Source organism: Mus musculus, chromosome 4, assembly GCF_000001635.26.
Source record: "Mus musculus strain C57BL/6J chromosome 4, GRCm38.p6 C57BL/6J".
NCBI lineage: Eukaryota > Metazoa > Chordata > Mammalia > Rodentia > Muridae > Mus > Mus musculus.
The window spans coordinates 70,425,475-70,444,428 of NC_000070.6; the positions used below are offsets into that span (position 1 = coordinate 70,425,475).

Sequence of the window (18,954 nt, forward strand, 5' to 3'; positions counted from 1 at the left end):
TTTCTGTTTTTGAGACATGGTCTCTCACTGATTCTGTAAGCCACTGCATTGACTGGCAGCATTGACTGGCCAGAGAGCTACTGGGAGCTGCCTAATCTGGCTGTACAACACTGGTGTCACAGACATATACTGCCATATGTGGTTGTTCTGTGAGTTCTGGGAATCTGAGCCCAAGTGCTCATGCATGTACAACGAACACTGATAGAATCATCTCCCCAGCCCTATCCCGAATGTTTTAAAATTATTTATTAATATAATGAAGTGAACAATACCATTTGACATTGTACAATGGCTTTCATTTTATAAAGAGAAGCATTAGAAAATCTGTAGGTGTCTTTTGCTACTTTGTGGTTCTTTTTTCCTCCACCCTCTTCCACCCCTTTTCTCCTACCCTTTCAACCCCCTTATACTAGACAGGAGAGAAAAAAGGTAACAGGTGTCAGAAAGGGGGAAACAATATCATAATCCTGCTGACTGTGTTGAATTCCTTGGTACAAGTTTGATCTTAGATTAAGATATCTAATCTCTTCTTTGCACACAACTACTTAACAAACCATAACCAACCCTCACCACCATCACCACCAATCAACCCACCCCACTTCTAGGGGCCCTAACTTTTATTTACCTTCTAAAGAGTCTCCAGAACTCCAAAAGACAGAATCACAGAAGCTATCTGCAGCTGGTAAAATCACAGCCCTGTTAGAGCATGAAGCTAAGCATAGTAAGCTGCAGTGGACAATCTGAAACAGTCCCATATTGCATACCTGGGATTAAAATGAAAACATATTCTTATAATATTTGTGATGGTTTGTATATGCTTGGCCAGGAGAGTGGCACTATTTGGAGGTATTCCCCTGTTGGAGGAAGTATGTCACTGTGAGCATGGGCTTTAAGAGCCTCATCCTACCTGCCTGGAAGCCAGTCTTCTCCTAGCCATCTTTGAAACAACAGGTGGAACTCTCAGCTCCTCCAGCCCTACATCTGGCTGGACACTGCCATGCTTCTGCCTTGTACTGAACCTCTGAACCTGTAAGCCAGCCTCAATTTAATGTTATACTTTATAAGAGTTGCCTTGGTCATGGTGTCTGTTCAGAGCAGTAAAACCCTAAGATAATACTTGTGATTTTGTGTGTGTGTGTTTTTAAGAAATAAAAATCAAAAATTGTCACTACATACTGTAATTGTTCTTATGTCTTTTAAAAATTTACAGCTAACACTGGTTTTAATACTAACATAGATTGCTGCTTTTCCATCTGTTAGTTCACACTCCTAACACTATCAATTTGCATAAAAGTTGTTTTTAATAAAAAAATATTATTTTGTGTATGGGTTGGAGTCAAGAGGACAACTCAGTGGAGTCAGTTCTCTGACTCCACCTTTACTTGGGTTCTGGCGACTGAACGCCAGTCTCCAGGATTGTGCAATAAGTACCTCTATCAGCTGATTGAATCACATCACCATTCCTAGTTTAATTTTGAAGCTCTAAATAAGCAAGCGGTAGAGAAGAAGTTCTAGAGACCTTGTCTAGCATGTATGAGGATCAGAGTCTTCTGAAGTCCTACACCATAAGAAAAATCAGCAAGACAAAACTGATTATAATGGTTTTATTTACAATTGTTGTCACATTTAAATTACAATAGAGCATTTGAACTTTTGGAACATGTTCTACTCCCCTGAAGAAAATTAATACAATCAGTTGTGATAATGCAATGGAGATGTCTTTATAGACTTTCATCAGAAATATAAAAATACTTTATACTTTTAGTGGTATTTCTCCTAGTGTGTTGTTTGCATATTTTTTCTCTTGAAAACTGGCATAATTATTTTGTTCCCTTAACATACCAAATATATATCATACAGACATATGATGCTAACTACTGAAGGTTTGTTTATAAAGCATATTTAAAATTTTTCAACTGAAATGTAATTTTCTTTTTAAGATAGAGACTCTCGTAGCCCGGGCTAGCCTAGAGGTGACTATGTAGTCAGGGCTGATCTTAACCTCCTGATTCTCCTGCTTTCACCTTCCATGTGCTGAGATCACAGGGGTGCGCTATCATGAGCAGCTGAGGTAGAATAAATTGACTTAAGGTTTTAAAGTTCTCAGTGCAAAGAGACTTCTTGCTGCATGTTTTCAAAACACCCTTGGATGTTTAATGGGATAACCAGATGGCATCTCATTAAACACAGTTTAACAGGAAAAAAACAAAAACACAACCAAACTTCTTCAATGGAACCTTAAAATAATAGAAAGATGCACTCTTTTATGGGTAACCTAAAAAACATAGAATGTACTTCATTTCCAGAGTTCAGAAAATCTTCATCAGAGGTTCTTTTATTGTTGAGAATAGCTTTTGCTATCCTAGGTTTTTTGTTATTCCAGATGAATGGATGCCAACAAGAGCTTGCTGACAGGAGCCTGATACTGCTGACTCCTGAGAGGCTCTGCCAGTGCCTGACAAGTACAGAAGTGGATGGTCACAGCCAACCATTGGATGGAGCACAGGGTCCCCAATGAAGGAGCTAGAGAAAGTACCCAAGGAGCTGAAGGGATTTGCAGACTCATAGGAGGAACAATAATATGAACTGACCAGTACTCTCAGAGCTCCCTGGGACTAACTAAACCACCAATCAAAGAAAACACATGGTGAGACGCATGGCTCTAGCTGCATATGTAGCAGAGGATGGCCTAGTCACTCAACAGTGGGAGGAGAGACCCTTGGTCCTGTGACGGTTCTATGCCCCAGTATGGGGGAATGCCAGGGCAAGGAAGCAGGAGTGGGTGGGCTGGTGAGCAGGGGGAGAGGATAGGGAATTTTTGGAGGGGAAACTAAGAAAGGGGATAACATTTGAAATGCAAATAAAGAAAATATCTAACAAAAATCATTTAAAAAAAGAAAATATTCACATGTATAAGTCAGAAATCCAAAGGGAATCAGTCTCAACATATTTTGATAGAAATCTCAGTGAACAGCACATAAGTTTGATAGAAATCTCAGGAAGTGGCACAGAAGACAAAAAATGTTGTGAACAAAAATATATGCTATTGTTTATTATAAGTGCTGAGGATGGAACTTGGGGACTTGGGCTTGGTATGCAAGTGACCTACACCTAAGCCATATCCCCGGCCCAGTAATAAATGTTCATATATATTTTCATCTCTGGTGTGAATTTTGCTGTATGAGAATGCATTGTTCCATATGGTATTTTCTCCCCAAGTAGTAGACACTCCTTTGATGAACTTAAACAAAATATTGGTCAGTACAGAAAGGATGTAAAGACTTCTATGGAATGAACTGACAAGTGGTCTTTAGCACTTACCTGTAGACTTCTTAAATCTCTCACTACATAAAAAAGTGAAACGAATCTACAATTGGTACAAATTATATACATTTATTAATAATTTTAAATAACACTCTTGTATAAATTCTTTCATATATTCAAATCATACACAAATTTAGAAATGCATCATGAAGCCTAGTACAGCACACATATGAGACATGTTTTTAAATTTTGGGTTAGGATTTTAGTGACATAAATACAAGTTTAATTTTTAGAAACATACCCTAATTGATTGGACTGACATTTAAGAGTAAAGAATGCTTGTGCCTAGCATTAAAAGTGGACTAGAAGTCATTTAGCTTTGGGCAAGCTTGAATCTGAAGCTCTGGGCTCACTCCAAGGCTGCTGAACTTTCCGTGTATGCATAAGTAACAAGGAAGATTCTCAATGTCTTTGAAAAAGTATCATTCAAACCACTAATGTTTTAATGATCCACAATCTTTAGCCATTCAATATTATTTGACTTCTTCAGGTTAATCACCATGTTCCTGCTGCTTAGCCATTTGCTCAGAGTGATAGCAAAAGACAAATTAACCGTCTGTCACCTTCCCCAGCTCTACAACACAGACAGACACCAAACCTCTTAAGTCCTAAACCATTTGCTGTCAAAAGTACCAACAGACTAAAGGTATTTATTTATTTATTCATTTATTTATTTGTGTATGGATTAGGTCACAACTTCTGTTGTCCTAATGATTTCACTGAATTCTTTTAACTTATTCTGAATATGAATATTTTGTCAGAGAGCTTTCCTTGAAAGATGCAGAAACCCACCTCCTACCCACACACCACTTCAAACTACACCAAGTCAGAGAGAATCATCAGAATTACTTTTATGTTTATAAACATAAAAAAAGCAGAGGACCAGGGTGAATGGTGAATAATAAAGCTCTAACTGACTCTTATTCTAAACCACAACATCTTGATGATCAGATAACTCAAATTAACTGGTAGACCAGTGAGTATTGCTTTGATGACTAATGATTCTGGAAATATTGGGACTAGGGAAAAGTAATATAATTTGGGATTTAGATAGTCTTGTTAAAAGAAAAAAATGAAACAATAACAACTAAAAACCAAATCAAAACAACAATAAAAACCTACCCTCCCAGCCCATGTCTGTCCTGTTGCTCTCCCTTAAAATCTAAGTATCCCTGGGAAAAATAATGTACTGGGTCCACACCATGTTCATATAAATAAGAGATTTTAATTATCATTTTGCTTTCTCTGGAGAGACTGTAAATAGGAGAGTCCTTGGAGGCAATGTAGGGGATGGTGGTGGTAAGGGAACAAAGGCATGGTTGACAAGTACAACATCCACCTTCAGAAATGCACAGGACTTAATCAGGGGAGCTATTGAAGGCGCAAGCATTAGTTCCTTCCTAGCACTGACATCCATTTCTCATTAAGGTCATGTATGTAGTATATTTTAAAAACAACATTTTCTTTATGCTTAGACAAAAATTGTTCCAGCATCGGGCTTTGCAGAGGACTCGTGGCATTGGGTGATAATGTCTCCAGAGGAATGAAAACCCAGCAGCATGTTTTATTCTGGTTTCCTACTCTACTTTCAAGGAGAGATCACCTCATGGTTGATCTTTACAACAAAATAATTTGTATAAGCAGAGCAACGGGGTCACTAAATGATGTTATTTACAACACATTTTAAGGCTATAGCTTTTTTCATTGTGAAAAACATGATTTAGGAGCAATTAACAGGTACTTGATAAATTTGTGGTTTAGTTTCTGTGTTATCTCTTAAGATCTGTATCATGGAATCTCTATTTAGCTGGAATCTCGACTGTTTACTTTGGCTCTTAAACTCATATAAACATTTATTTATTGTGTGAACTGTTTAACAAACGTTTGGCTTTTATCTCCTTTCCACTTATTTTGGCAGGAGATGGGGTATCTGGGAGGCAGCCATTGTGCTCAGCACTTTGGAACTCTGTGATGTATAGTCAATACACACCTGTGCTGCAACTGCTAGGAAAAGTCTCTCTGCTCCCCTCCCCAATTCAGGAATTCATTCATTTTAATGAACTGGCAGCTTTACCTTCTCGTCATTAATCTTGTCTTTAGGTAGAAATCCATGTGTGTTCTTTCAACAAAGTCCTTAGTATCTATGTGGCCCTGAATTGTGCCTGTGAGTTACATACTTCCCCTACCCCAATATATACACATGGTATGGCGGGGTGGGGGGGGGGGTAGTATTCTAGAGAGCATACAAGGGCTCTATTAGAAGCATCCACAAATGGGAATTTCCATTCCAGTCTTCTAGGGCCCATGGCTAGTAGATTTATATGTATCACATAGCAAAATGACAATGAAGTAGAGGTGAGAACTGATTCCAGGAATAATAATGATGATGTGCATGGTATAGCGCTGAACAACTTAGACTCTCTGTGCCTCAGTTACTTCATCTATGAAATGAGCACAAGACTACTTCCTAAGGAGGCTAGGGTGAGGATCAAAGAACACATGGAAAGGTGTTTTTTAAATGACAAAGGGCAAAATATTATTAATATATTTTGTAATTCTAAGGATTAAACTCATAGACTCATATGCTAGGCAATCAGTCACTTGTAAATTGTTTTAGTACAATGAGATGTAATGTCTACCTTTATAAAGACAGCCAAAAATGCAGAGCACACCCAGGTTACCTATGGATCCTCTAGTATACAGTCATTTCTAAACCCTGAGAAAAAGGTGAGGTCTCCTACAAAGGATGACCAACGTCTTTATTTTTCTGAGGAAGTAAGAAAAGGAGTCTGAGCTTCCTAGGTCTACTCTGTTTTGTTTTCCCCTACTTCATAGTCTGAGTCACTTTTCTTGGCTCTCAATCTACAACCTATGGATGCATAACAAATGAAAGCAGCAGTACTTGGCCTCAGGGAAAATGGCATCAAAAAGCAAGGACTAAATACACACCCATAGTGACCCTCTGCCCAGATATGAAGATGGATGAACTCCAGCACTGAAGAAGCCAAACAGTCCTCATGGTGCATGGGTGACAGGTTATGCTCAAATGTCAGAGGCCTTTATTTTGGCAGATATGGGAGGCACATAAATATTTTATGGGCATAAAAACAAGAACCCCGAAGTGATGTGATGGCTTTTCTTTTTAATTTAAATTTTCTGTCCTTTGGAAGACTGTCTTTTACATTCAGGAAAGAAGTCTTTTCCTGAGGAGTTTACACTGAGCAGTGTAAAACAGAGTGGCTAATTAGGTGTGTCTGGAGAATGCAGCCTGTGTTCCAGTTTCGCAATTGCAGACTTCAAAATCTATTGCTTGAATCTATGGTAAGTCAAAGAGCATATGACTCTAGGTTGAGAGAGGAAAGATTAGAAACATTTGACCTCTTATCAATTTCAACAGTGTCCAAATAGGGACTAAAATGACTGATGCTCACCAGAGTCCCAGCTCTAGCAATATTGTCACCTATTTTACAGTATTTTAACCAAGTTCCCATATCTTCTTTTTACAACACCATTAACTGCTATACAGATAAAGTCTAGATGATAAAATAGGACATGATTTTTTACAAATAGATACAAGTACAATGTTGACCAGATAATGCTACATTAATTATGTACACCTTGTTTCTTTAGAGGCAGGAACCTCTTTGAGGAGACCATCAGCTTTCTGCTCTCTGCCTGCTGTGCCTACCCTCACCATGGAAGCTTATCCTGTGCTTTAACTCCATTTTTGAAGGAGACTCTTAGAAGGAAAGCCAAGCCCTTCTACAGAACTTCTTGGCACCTTTCTTAGTCTACACACAACCAAGATTTTTTTTATTAGCCTAGATATCATCTCTTCCTAAGTTACATCTCTTAGTACAGTAAAATGAACACAATCCCTGCCTCTCTTTTATAAAATATGTTTCCAAAGTGGAGATGAATTCTTCCATCAGTCTTTCCCCTCCACATCAACATTCTATCACATCTGGTGAGGTGAACACTTTCCGAGCAGTCCTTTGAGAGGCCAGGTAGACTTAGGCTGCTCTGTGGGATTCAGCCTTTCCATATATACATGTGGTTTGCTACAAAAATATACTTTACTTCAAGTCCTCGATGATGAGTGCTTCAGATCTTCATGGGGGAATTAAGAGCAACAGACAGGCTAAGCGCACTACAGTTTGTACCTGAACATTTGCACAATACCTTTCTCAACAAACTCTACCTAGGCTCTGTGCAGCCAGAGGTCAGGTGCTGTTTAAGTGAGCACTGTTTTCTGACAATCCAGGAGGACAACTCAGCTTCTCAGGCTTTGTAGTTATGAATAGGTGTTGTCAGGGTCAGCTGCCCATTGGGAGCCACTTCATTGGCATCGTCCTCTAACAATCCCGACACATCTGCATTGGGGATGCTGTCATGGTAGCTGCTGAAACTGATATTGTCTTCTTTCAGCTCGATGGTCCAAAAGGGAGCATTGAGTTTCCGATTTTGGTACTCTCGGTACATGTACACAGCTCCTACAAATCCCATTAGCAGCACTACCACAATGATGATGACTGTCAAAATGATGATGTTAAACTGGGTCCATGATACATCAGCAAGAGCTGAGGTGCTGTTTTCAGAAGAGCTTACTGCAAAGATAGTCTGCAGGGTTGTGGGGGCAAAAGTACTATTTATAACAGGGGTGGGCACTGATGTGGTCAAAGAGGCATTGGAAACCAAAATGGTAGAACCTTCAGGAGTTGGAACAATAACTTCTGAAAATAAAAACAGAGAATGAAATGTAAAAGACAAAATTATCTAGTTTTGAGAAACAATAAAAGAAATACACATGAAAGTGAAAGTTGATATGGAATGTTGACATGGTACTCTGCTTAGAGGAATGCAAGTTAAAAATAATTTTTAAATAAATACAATGATAAGAAATGGAGTCTGGAAAGCTCATTTATTACATCTTACATCCAGGTCTGTTCTTTAATGTGTATAACACCTACACCAAACCTTTAGAAAAATTCTAACATGGACGTTTTCCACCCTTCTTATCTATCATGGACATTTCTGCAAAGGCTGTAAATATGTCACCATTAAGCTCTAAATCATATGGTTTAAAATGAAAATTTTCTGACATAGAATATATCCATCACATCTGATGGAATTTTATGAAAGTAAAATTATCCTTAAAGAAACTATAAAATTATATTCCAGAAAACAGAATTTAATGCTCAGAGTTATTGTCAGCCAAAAGAGAAAAGAGGTTTCCTTTAATTCCATGTGTAGAGAGCTCTTGCTTTGTGTGTTGTTGAATTACTTTATGATCAAGGAGCTACATTTTAGACCTCTTATGATAGATAGCATAGCTCAGTGGAAGGCTGAAAAGCTTTGGGCTAGGTTTTGGAGTGGTTTGGGCTACAAGTAAGTTAATCTCTTAGAATTTTAGATTCTTCATCTGTTAAATACGAATAATAATGTCTACTTCACAGAGTTCTTGGGAAACTTTATGTGTATATTAGTGATCATTATAGGTACTCAATAAAATTATAATAAAAATAGCTATTACTGTTCATCACTTCAGTCTACTACATTAGTTAGCCTAAAAATAGCCAAAGCTTGTATTCCTTCATGGCAAAAAAAAAAAAAAATCCCATCACAATCCTATCTTCTGGGCACTTTTGTTTGGACACATGCTAAGTGACAGCATTTTAAGCTAGTGATGTGGTTCAATCTTATCACTGTAGTAGAATACCAAAAAGATGCCACTGGTCAGAGGCCAATTGTACCTCAGTTCAGTAATCAGTGTATATTGGAATATCAAGGTGCAGTTTGTACATTGTGGGATTTAATTTCTCTGTGGAATAGTAATCCCTGAATATCCCTAGCTCCTCCTGAAGTCATAACTTAACCTTTTCTAAATTCTCACTGAATACTCCTCCAAGGAACATTTCATCATATGCTTTTTATTTTAAAATTCAAAGTGAATATTAATAAGATTTCATCTATCACACACAGAGCCATGTCAGCTCAAAAGTGTGAAGAGGCTAGAAAGAACTGCAGTTTCCCAGATGGAACTTCAAGATAGACTTGAGTATAGGTCCGTCCCTGAAAAGGTCTTTGATGATCACTGAAATGATGTGTCAAGAAGCAAAGGAAAAGAACTTTCAGGACCTTTCAGTTCTAACAGACAGATAGAAGAAGGGAAATATGAGTGTACTCGGTCTCATTGTCACAACGACTTGGTCTTGGTCTTCATGTTTCTGGAATTGATGCTGGAGGATCAGAAGACAGTAAGATGGGAAAGAACCCTCTTTAGGCAAATACCTATCAAAATTTATTTCCAGAAACTTCTCTGGTAGGACTGGAAGGTGTACAAAGCTAATGGAAGCTGTCTTGCAACATTCAATGCTAGCCTCAGATACTCAGTGTGTAATCTTAGTTGGAGTTTTACCTTGCTTGATGCAGTTTCTCTGAAGATCTCGAACATAGCCTTCTAGGCATTTCTCGCACCAGAACCCAGTGGTGTTATGAAGGCAGTTGATGCACTCACCACTCTCAGGCTTGCAAATCTTTGGAGTTTTAATTGGGTCCACATGGCCATGACATTCGCACTGTGTGCAGATGCTGTCAGAATTGTAATAGCCATTTTCACATTTATTGCAGTTCTGGCCTGTGTAACCATCTTTACATTGGTCACATGTAGGCTCCAACTCTCCAGATTCTAATAGAATAATAGAAATAGAAATAGGAAGAACATTAAAATAATTTAGTAAAGTCTCAAGCTACATTAAAAGATAGAAAACTATTTGCCCACCAAAAGTTTTTTAAAAATCCTCCCTGGTATCTTCTTTCAAGAGACATACAGAACCAATAGTCTATATAGTTTATTAACTTTCCAATGTATTGAAGGAATGATGGGCTTATCCACAAAGCCTACTGAAGTAAAGGGTAAAAAAACCATGCTTTGACTAGAAGTTTCAATAACTGTGAAGTATTGTCACTTGCATAGAGTGTGAGTGTGTGTATATTGCATATACGCTGATCCACATGGGCAATACTATGTGTTTGTATGTCAGAGGACATCTTGCTGGTGTCCTTTCCATCCATTGTGTAGGTTCTGGGGACCAAACTCAAAGATTGTCAGTTATACTAGCTTGTATCTTTACCCACTGAACCACCTCACAGTTCCTTAAAAAGTTTTTGCTTGTATGTTTATTTGTTATTTTTAAAATGTTTTTTCCTTTGAGGCATAAAAGACTCCATAGAATATGGGTTAAGGAGAAACTTTTTCCATCTCTTGCTTCCCTAAACGTTGATACTCCTAGGCATCTCTTTCTTTTGTGTGGTGCTGGGTATTAATCTGAGGCCTCTTCCATGGAGGGCAAATACCTTCTGCCACTGAGCTACACCCAAGACCATTATTCTCAGAGTGCTACGCTTGGTTTCTTTCCCCTTTCATTCTATAAATTTTCCATGGGTGAGTTCACTCACTTGTATAATCAACAATGGAAATTGTATTATCTCCAGTCCATCTCTCTGTCTTAAATTACAAACTGTATATGATATACAATTTGCCTGTATATCTGGGTCTACAAGCATTTCAAATTTAACATAGATGATTGTCCAAACAAGTTTCCTGTATTTTAGTGAATGGTCCCAACATACATCCACTTGCTTAGGTACCAAAGCTAAGAAGGAAATCTCAGCCCCCATCTCCTATTTGCTTTTGGGCAGTTATCAGTTCAATTCAGTGATATATTAAAATATTCCCAACCTACTGACGTTTCAACTCCAATATTCTGCACCTGGTTAAGGCTGTAATCATTTCTTACTTCTAGATCTCTCAATACTTCCTAAGGCGTCTTTACTGCAGTATAGTCCTACAGTCTCTATGATCTTCAAAGTAATTCTGAATACACACACTGTCTCCCTAGAGAACTTGCTACAGTTCTAATGGCTCTGGAACTAAGTGAAAATTTAATACAATCTTCTACTGAAAATTTTGTAAGCCCTGCCTACTTTTCTTAACTCCTCTCATATCTCTTCACACTTCATTATCTACTTTGTTTCAAGCTTGTCTGATGCTTTAGGACACTCCCAAAGAATGCTTGCTTTCTTCTCTCTAACATTTCATATATACTGTTTCTGCTATATGCAGCATCCTCTTGCCCCCTACCATTAGTCACCTTATAGAGATAAACTGCAGCAATTCATATATCAATTCTCAGAAGCAAAAAAGTTTGTTCCTTATTTTCTGTTTAGGTTAGTGTTATTCTATCTTCACCTATAACACTTAACATTTAAGATGCAATAATTAGATTATTGTTTATTTCACCAACTAAACTATAAGCTACTTGTGTTCCACCTTTACCTCCAGTATTTTTGTAATATCTGACATATACTCTTTGTTCAATAAATGTTTGCTACTTACACAATTTCATCTTACATAGTGAGAACATATTGGTTCATACTTAACTGCTCTTTTCAAATCTCTACATGATTTTAGTTTAGGCTTCTCAATTAGATTTGATAAGTGATTTTTTTTTCCAGGCAGGGTTTCTCTGTATAGCTCTGGCTGTCCTGGAACTCATTTTGTAGACCAGGCTGGCCTCGAATTCAGAAATCTGCCTGCCTCTGTCTCTGCCTCCCGAGTGCTGGGATTAAAGTCATGCGCCACCATGCCTGGCTGATAAGTGATTTCTTAATTTCTTAGAATTTACAAATTTACTTACAGAATAATAATGCTCTCTAAACACAGTATTTCATTACAGAAAGAATAATTTACAGTTGGCATAAAAGCTGCAGCACGGACTGCTCCTCAGACTTTGGATAAAAAGTGAATCCATCTGTCTATGTTATTAAGAGTTTCATTTGAGAAACAATTCTTAATGTGTCATCTAAAGTATACAAGTCCAGTGTTTTGAGTATAAGCCACAGAGTTGTATAAGTGATAAACAAATTTAGTTTAGTATTTATAGTCTCAGTAGGTCATGAGGGATCAACTAAAGGTAATAAACTCAGAACCTTGATTATCTATATTTCAAACAAGGACTTTGAGCCAGAAATTCTTAAATTAATTTGCATAAAAATCAATGAAAACAGAATGAATTCAGAATGCTTGTAACAGATGATATATTAGAAAAATACTCAAAAAAATACATTCCTTTTAAGAAGCTTATAACTCACTATGGTGCCATGTTTTCATTCTTATAGGCAACAAAAACTCATTTCAAAACCTTGTAGATAGAATAGATTGAAGGGCTGAAATGGAGGCTTGTGAGAGTATTTCATCTCTCTGATATGTATCCTCTGTGGACCTCATGAGATGATATTCAGAATCTGTCTCCTGCTTTATTCCTCCTCCCTTGCACTTTGCTTCTGCCACATCTAAGATATTCTTTGCTCAGATCAGTGATTTTTAACATTCCTGTTATGCTTTTGTTCTTGTTTGTTCGTTTTTAGAGAGTGTCCCACTGTGTAGCCCAGGCTAACCTTGAACTTTGATTCTTCTGACTCTTCCTTCCTACTGCTGACTGGGATAATGATTTCATGAATTGAAATGTCCTTGCTCTCATTGGTTCTCATCACAAGACCATCTCTTTCAGAAACTATCACTGACTCTCCCTCACTAGTATCGAATGTTCCCCTCTGTGCTGGCTAATTTTATGTCAACTTGTCACAAGCTAGAGTCATTTGGGAAAATGCAACTTCAACTGAGAAAATGTCCCCATAGATTGGTCTATGGGCAAGACTATGGGGCAGAGGGAGGGCCCAGATCACTATGGTGTTAGCACACCTTAAAGTCTTAGATGCTATGAAAAAAGCAGACTGATAAGTCACCAGGAGCAAGCCAGTAAGCAGCACTCTTCTGTGGCTTCTGCTTCAGTTCTTGCATCCAGGCTCCTGATTTGAGGTCTGGCTCAACTTTGCTCACAGATGCACTGTCACCTGAAAGTTTACAATGAAATATACCCTTCCTCTCCAAGTTGCTTGTGGTAATGGTGTTTTATCATAGTAATAGAAACCCTAAGACACTTTTTAGTGCACCCATTATATTATAAACTTACTAACTGTACTGAATTTATTTATAAGTTGTTTGAGCATTATACCCAGTGATCTGTAGTGGCAGTTTAGCTAAACTGCTTTGTGTTCCTGATGAGTTGCATGCATGTACCTGCACAAGCATTATCTGGATTCACAAATGAAACACACACACACACACACACACACACACACACACACACACACACACACACCAGTTAATTTTAAATATGTTTTGCCTAGCTCAATGGCTGGGCAGTTCTAATCCTTCACCAGGCTAGCCTACATTACCCTCAAGTAGTCCTGGCTCAACACCTTCTAAATCCATGTTTCATCTTTGATGCCCTATTACTTTCTGGGCAGCCCCTTCCATAGGGCCAGTTTCCCTTTGCACCTACATTTTGGATGAATTTTCTTCTGCCACTCTAAATCTGATCTGTCTCCCTCTGAGACATGGTTATCTCTCTCTTCTCTTATAGTTCCTAGCCCATGCAAATCCCCAAGTCATGCCTCAGTCTACCTGCCCACTCATTGGCCATTGGCTCTTTATTGATTGGTCAAACACCAATTGGGGACAAGAACCTTTAGCATTTGGACATGCTGATTTCTGATTTGGGGGGCTGGATTAATTCAGAGCATTAGAACCAATCCTCATCATTCAGATGGATGCAACACGATAGGCAAACCCTCACTATTAAAAATAATTTAGATTTCTGAATGGAATATACATGCACCATAAGAGATAAGTTTATGAGGAGGGGAAGAACTGGCTTCTCAGCAAGAGAAGCTGAGTCACATGTGGTTCCCACACAAGCCATGAAACTAGAACAAAGGAACACAGCCTCCTGCTGGGATTTACCCTAAGCCCTTTTAAAAGAGTTCTAGCTTCCTCAGAGAGCCTTAGCTAAGATGCTGGGAGCCCCTGCTATACAAAGAGACAAGATGACTGCTCTGAAACAGAGTCAGATGATAGACACAGCCTATTCCTACAAACAAAGAATCAATAGACAGGGATAAATAAAAATTGATTTAATTATTTTTAAGGATAAAAGAAAATAGAATGATAATTGCTAAAATGTTCTTAAATATATATCAAATTAAGAAATCCAAGCCTTTGATCTCAAATGTAGAAAATAAAGGCAAAAGGAAGAATTTAGGGAGATTAAATGAAAAAAAAATGCTTTAAAGAAATTTAAGAGTCTTGCCAGGGCAAATACTTGGGATCTTTGAACATGATCTACATGGGATTTCTGGGATTGATTTTGCCTGGCATGACAAGAATAGCGCCTGGAAATTGGCATGTACAGTAAGAATACATGAATGTATAAATGACTGAGGCTTTTGATCTTTAAAAATTTGACCGAAAAGCAAGGGCTAGGGAGCCTAACCTATATCAGACAAAAAAAAAAACTTAGGCCTAGATAATTATATAAAAAGAAAATGACATACTACCATATGTACCCACAGATTTCCATAGAATTTCATAATGTCCATAGAAGAGAGGATTAAGTTTACATAGATGTATAAATAACTTAGGCCTTGATCTCATATAGAACAAGACAGGGGACAGTGAAGACACATTGCCTCAACAAATAATATTTGTTTAGATTGCTTTAATTGCTTTGAATTGTTTTAATTATCAAAATACATATGGTTATGAATTTGGTGGTTACTTTAAAATTTCTCCGGGAGAGAGGACAAGCTACACCTTTAATGATTTCTAATCACTAGACCAAGGATATAGTATTTTGGGAGAGAGGCTCTGTTATTTGTGTTGACAGGAAAGGAGAAAGAGTTTGGACCCCTTCCAGAGTGAGATGGATCAGATATGACAGGGGTAGACAGCTACTCCCCACCACCGAAGATCTTGACAACAATAAAAAAGAAAAATTCGAGAAAATCAAACAAGACAGGTAACTTGATTTGATGATTCTTCACCATGAGAACAGCCCAATAACTGGCTTAGACATAAAAATGTCTCTAGTCAAATCTTCAGATTTATTAGACAATAAATCTTGTTGGTTATAGAATCCTTAAGATTCTTTGTGCCCTCCTTTATATGACATGAATGAAGATTTATTACAATTGGTTATTAATCATATTAACTCATAAAAGGATAGTTGTCTTTCAGCTGTTCAAAAAATTAAAAAAAAAAACTAAATTCATCCTTAACTTAATTTGTACACCTTACGCAATCCATACAAATACAAATGGTATTAAAATATTGGTTATGAGATTCATATACTACAGAATGTACAGCTTTGATAAGATTCAACTTTAGAGATGATAAACTGACCTGCTGTTCCAACACCCTGCTTCCTGCTTGCTTCCAGATGAGCTTAAGGAATCCCTACTTGATTCCAGATGATCTGGTTTCATCCAACCTCTCAGACAGATCCAGTGAAAAATCTCCCCCAAGCCCTGAGTCTTCTAAGCATACAGAGGCTGGGTAACAGATGCAGAAGCTAGCTTTCTTAATTCTAACCTATTTTTCTAATTTTCCTACTCCCCCCACCGCTTTAAAGAATTTCTCATGACCCCTATTCAGCAGGAAGAAGCCACGGAAAGTCATCATCCTGATCCCTTGGGTTTGGGAGCCTGGGTATGATTATTTTATAAATTATAGATAGGTTGTCTTTGTAAAAGATAACTTGGAAATGGTCATAATTTTGAACAGGGAGGAAATACATGGGATGGATTACTAAATTTATTCTTAAAGCATTATATAGCCATAATCTTACATTAATAGAAATCCTTATAATTGATACAAAATTAAGGTTATAATTTCTTATATTGGTACAGAATTTATATATTCATATAGAATTAAGGTTTTCATTGATAGAAATCTTTATGTTGATACAAAATTTGAAATTAATATTGTTACTCTTAGATAGGGATTATCCCTATGAAACTCATTTACGAATACAAGGCTTCCCATTCATTCTAATAGCTGCTATTACAAACCATTTAGGATGATCAAGTAACCCAAGTTAAAGGGCCAGATAGTGAACTCATGGTTATGTCAGATTTTGATTGAATTATAATAATTTGTTTTCAATTTATTCAAATAGAAATGGCTAAGAGTAGTTAAGGTTTAACAGTTCAGATATACTTTACATAAAAAGATAGTCTTCAAAAACATCAAAAATCCACAGAATATGACATTTAATGTTATTACATAATTAAGGTTCATTTGAAAATGAGACAGGTCTGTTCCTGTTCCTGTCTGTTCCTGTTCCATATAGAGTTGTTCCAATAATGACAAGGTAGCCACTAGACAAAATTTTCCCTATTCATCTACAGAAAAAATACTGTCCAAAGAGAACAAACAGATGTGGAATACACACACTGCTAAGCTCTGCCAATACAGGGTAAGCTAGTCCTTCAAATTCATGCTTCATTTCAAGGTCTGCCAGATGGCTCTGAGCCAAAATACTAAAGACAGATTCTTTGATGTTTTGAGGAATAGAAGACTGTCCAGGTAGTCAGCTGTCTCTACAATTTAAGTTTTGGAAGCGATGCTTTTGTGCTTCCTAAATATTCAGGTAATATTTGTTCTTGGATTTCTGATGTGGTTGCTAGTTATAGTCTTAAAATCAAACTCAAGTTACTTAGCATTGAGAAAGATGATATAGAGTTAAAAAGATAGTTTTTATATGGTGATACTGGCTAAAATCAAAACATAATTCAGGTATAGAATTATAAGCTCTTTAGTTAGAATAGGTGATCTAGTACTTTATCTAATTGACAAATATGATGGACCAGATGTTAATTGTATACCATACTTTATAATTTACATAATTGTTATGGTTATGCTCAATTTATGTCTGCGAGAAGAGCCTTTAAAAAAAAATTAGCCGGAAAAGGTGAAATGTTGGGGATTGATTCTAATGCTTTGAATTAATCCAGCACCCCAAATCAAAAATCTATATGTCCAAATGCTAAATGCTGGTCCTTGTCTCCAATTAGTTTTTGATTAATCAATAAAGAGCCAACAGTAAAACCACTTTGGAAATCAATCTGGCAGTTCCTTAGTAAATTGGAAATAAACCTGAAGACCAAGCTATACTACTCCTGGGCATATAACCAAAAGATGCTCCAACATATGGACACATATGTCCAACATAGGACACATGCTCCCCTATGTTTATAGCAGTCTCATTTACAATAGCCAGAAGCTGGAAACAACCCAGACATACCTAAACAGAGGAATGGATACAGAAAATGTGATACATTTATACAATGAAGTACTACTCAGCTATTAAAAACAATGACTTCATGAAATTTGCAGGCAAATGGATGGAACTAGAAAATATCCTGAGTGATGTATCCCAGTCACAAAAGAACACACATAGTATATATTCACTGATAAGTACATATTAGCACCAAAGCTCAGAGTGTCCATGATACAACTTACAAACCATATAGAGCTTAAGAAGGGAACACTCCTCCATTGTTGGTGGGATTGCAAGCTTGTACAACCACTCTGGAAATCAGTCTGGCGGTTCCTCAGAAAATTGGACATAGTACTATCGGAGGATCCCGCAATACTTCTCCTGGGCATATATCCAGAAGATGTCCCAACCAGTAAGAAGAACACATGCTCCACTATGTTCATAGCAGCCTTGTTTATAATAGCCAGAAGCTGGAAAGAACCCAGATGCCCCTCAACAGAGGAATGGATACAGAAACTGTGGTACATTTACACAATGGAATACTACTCGGCTATTAAAAAAATGAATTTATGAAATTCCTAGGCAAATGGATGGACCTGGAGGGTATCATCCTGAGTGAAGTAACCCAATCACAAAGGAACTCGCACACTATGTACTCACTGATAAGTGGATATTAGCCCAGAAACTTAGGATACCCAAGATATAAGATACAACTTGCCAAACGCATGAAATTCAAGAAGAACGAAGACCAAAGTGTGGACACTTTACCCTTTCTTAGAAATGGGAACAAAACACCCATAGAAGGAGTTACAGAGACAAAATTTGGAGCTGTGACGAAAGAATGGACCATCTAGTGATTGCCATATGCAGGGATCCATCCCATAATCAGCTTCCAAATGCTAACACCATTGCATACACTAGCAAGATTTCGCTGAAAGGACCCAGATATAGCTCTCTCTTGTGAGACTATGCCGGGGCCTAGCAAACACAGAAGTGGATGATCACAGTCAGCTATTGGATGGGTCACACGGCCCCTAATGGAGGAGCTAGAGAAATTACCCAAGGAGCTAAAGGGAACTGCAATCCTATAGGTGGAACAACAATATGAACTAACCAGTACCCGGGAGCTCTTGTCTTTAGCTGCATATGTATCAAAAGATGGCCTAGTCGGCCATCACTGGAAAGAGAGGCCCACTGAACTTGCAAACTTTATATGCCCCAGTACAGGGGAACGCCAGGGCCAAAAAGGGGGAGTGGGTGAGTAGGGGATTGGGGGGATGGGTATGGGGGACCTTTGGGATAGCATTGAAAATGTAAACGAGGAAAATACCTAATTAAAAAAAAAAAGAAGGAAGCCCAAAGTGTGAATGCTTCAATCCTACATAGAAGGGGGAACAAAATAATCACAGGAGGGAGGGATCTGAGAGGGAAAAAGTAGGGAGAGGGA

The 18,954-nt window shown here is 37.7% G+C and overlaps 1 protein-coding gene across 1 annotated transcript in view; it reads right to left on the reverse strand.

The window, feature by feature from the left end:
* Positions 1–6,452: 6,452 nt before the first annotated feature.
* The window catches only part of Megf9 (multiple EGF-like-domains 9), a 103,002-nt gene continuing 90,500 nt past the window's right edge, over positions 6,453–18,954 (reverse strand). Inside the window, exons 5-6 of the mRNA NM_172694.2 lie at positions 9,743–10,012; positions 6,453–8,057 (exon numbers count right to left, since the gene is read on the reverse strand). Coding sequence (NP_766282.1) covers positions 7,606–8,057; positions 9,743–10,012 — 722 coding nt within the window. The 3' untranslated portion in view covers positions 6,453–7,605. The remainder of the gene's footprint in view (positions 8,058–9,742; positions 10,013–18,954) is intronic.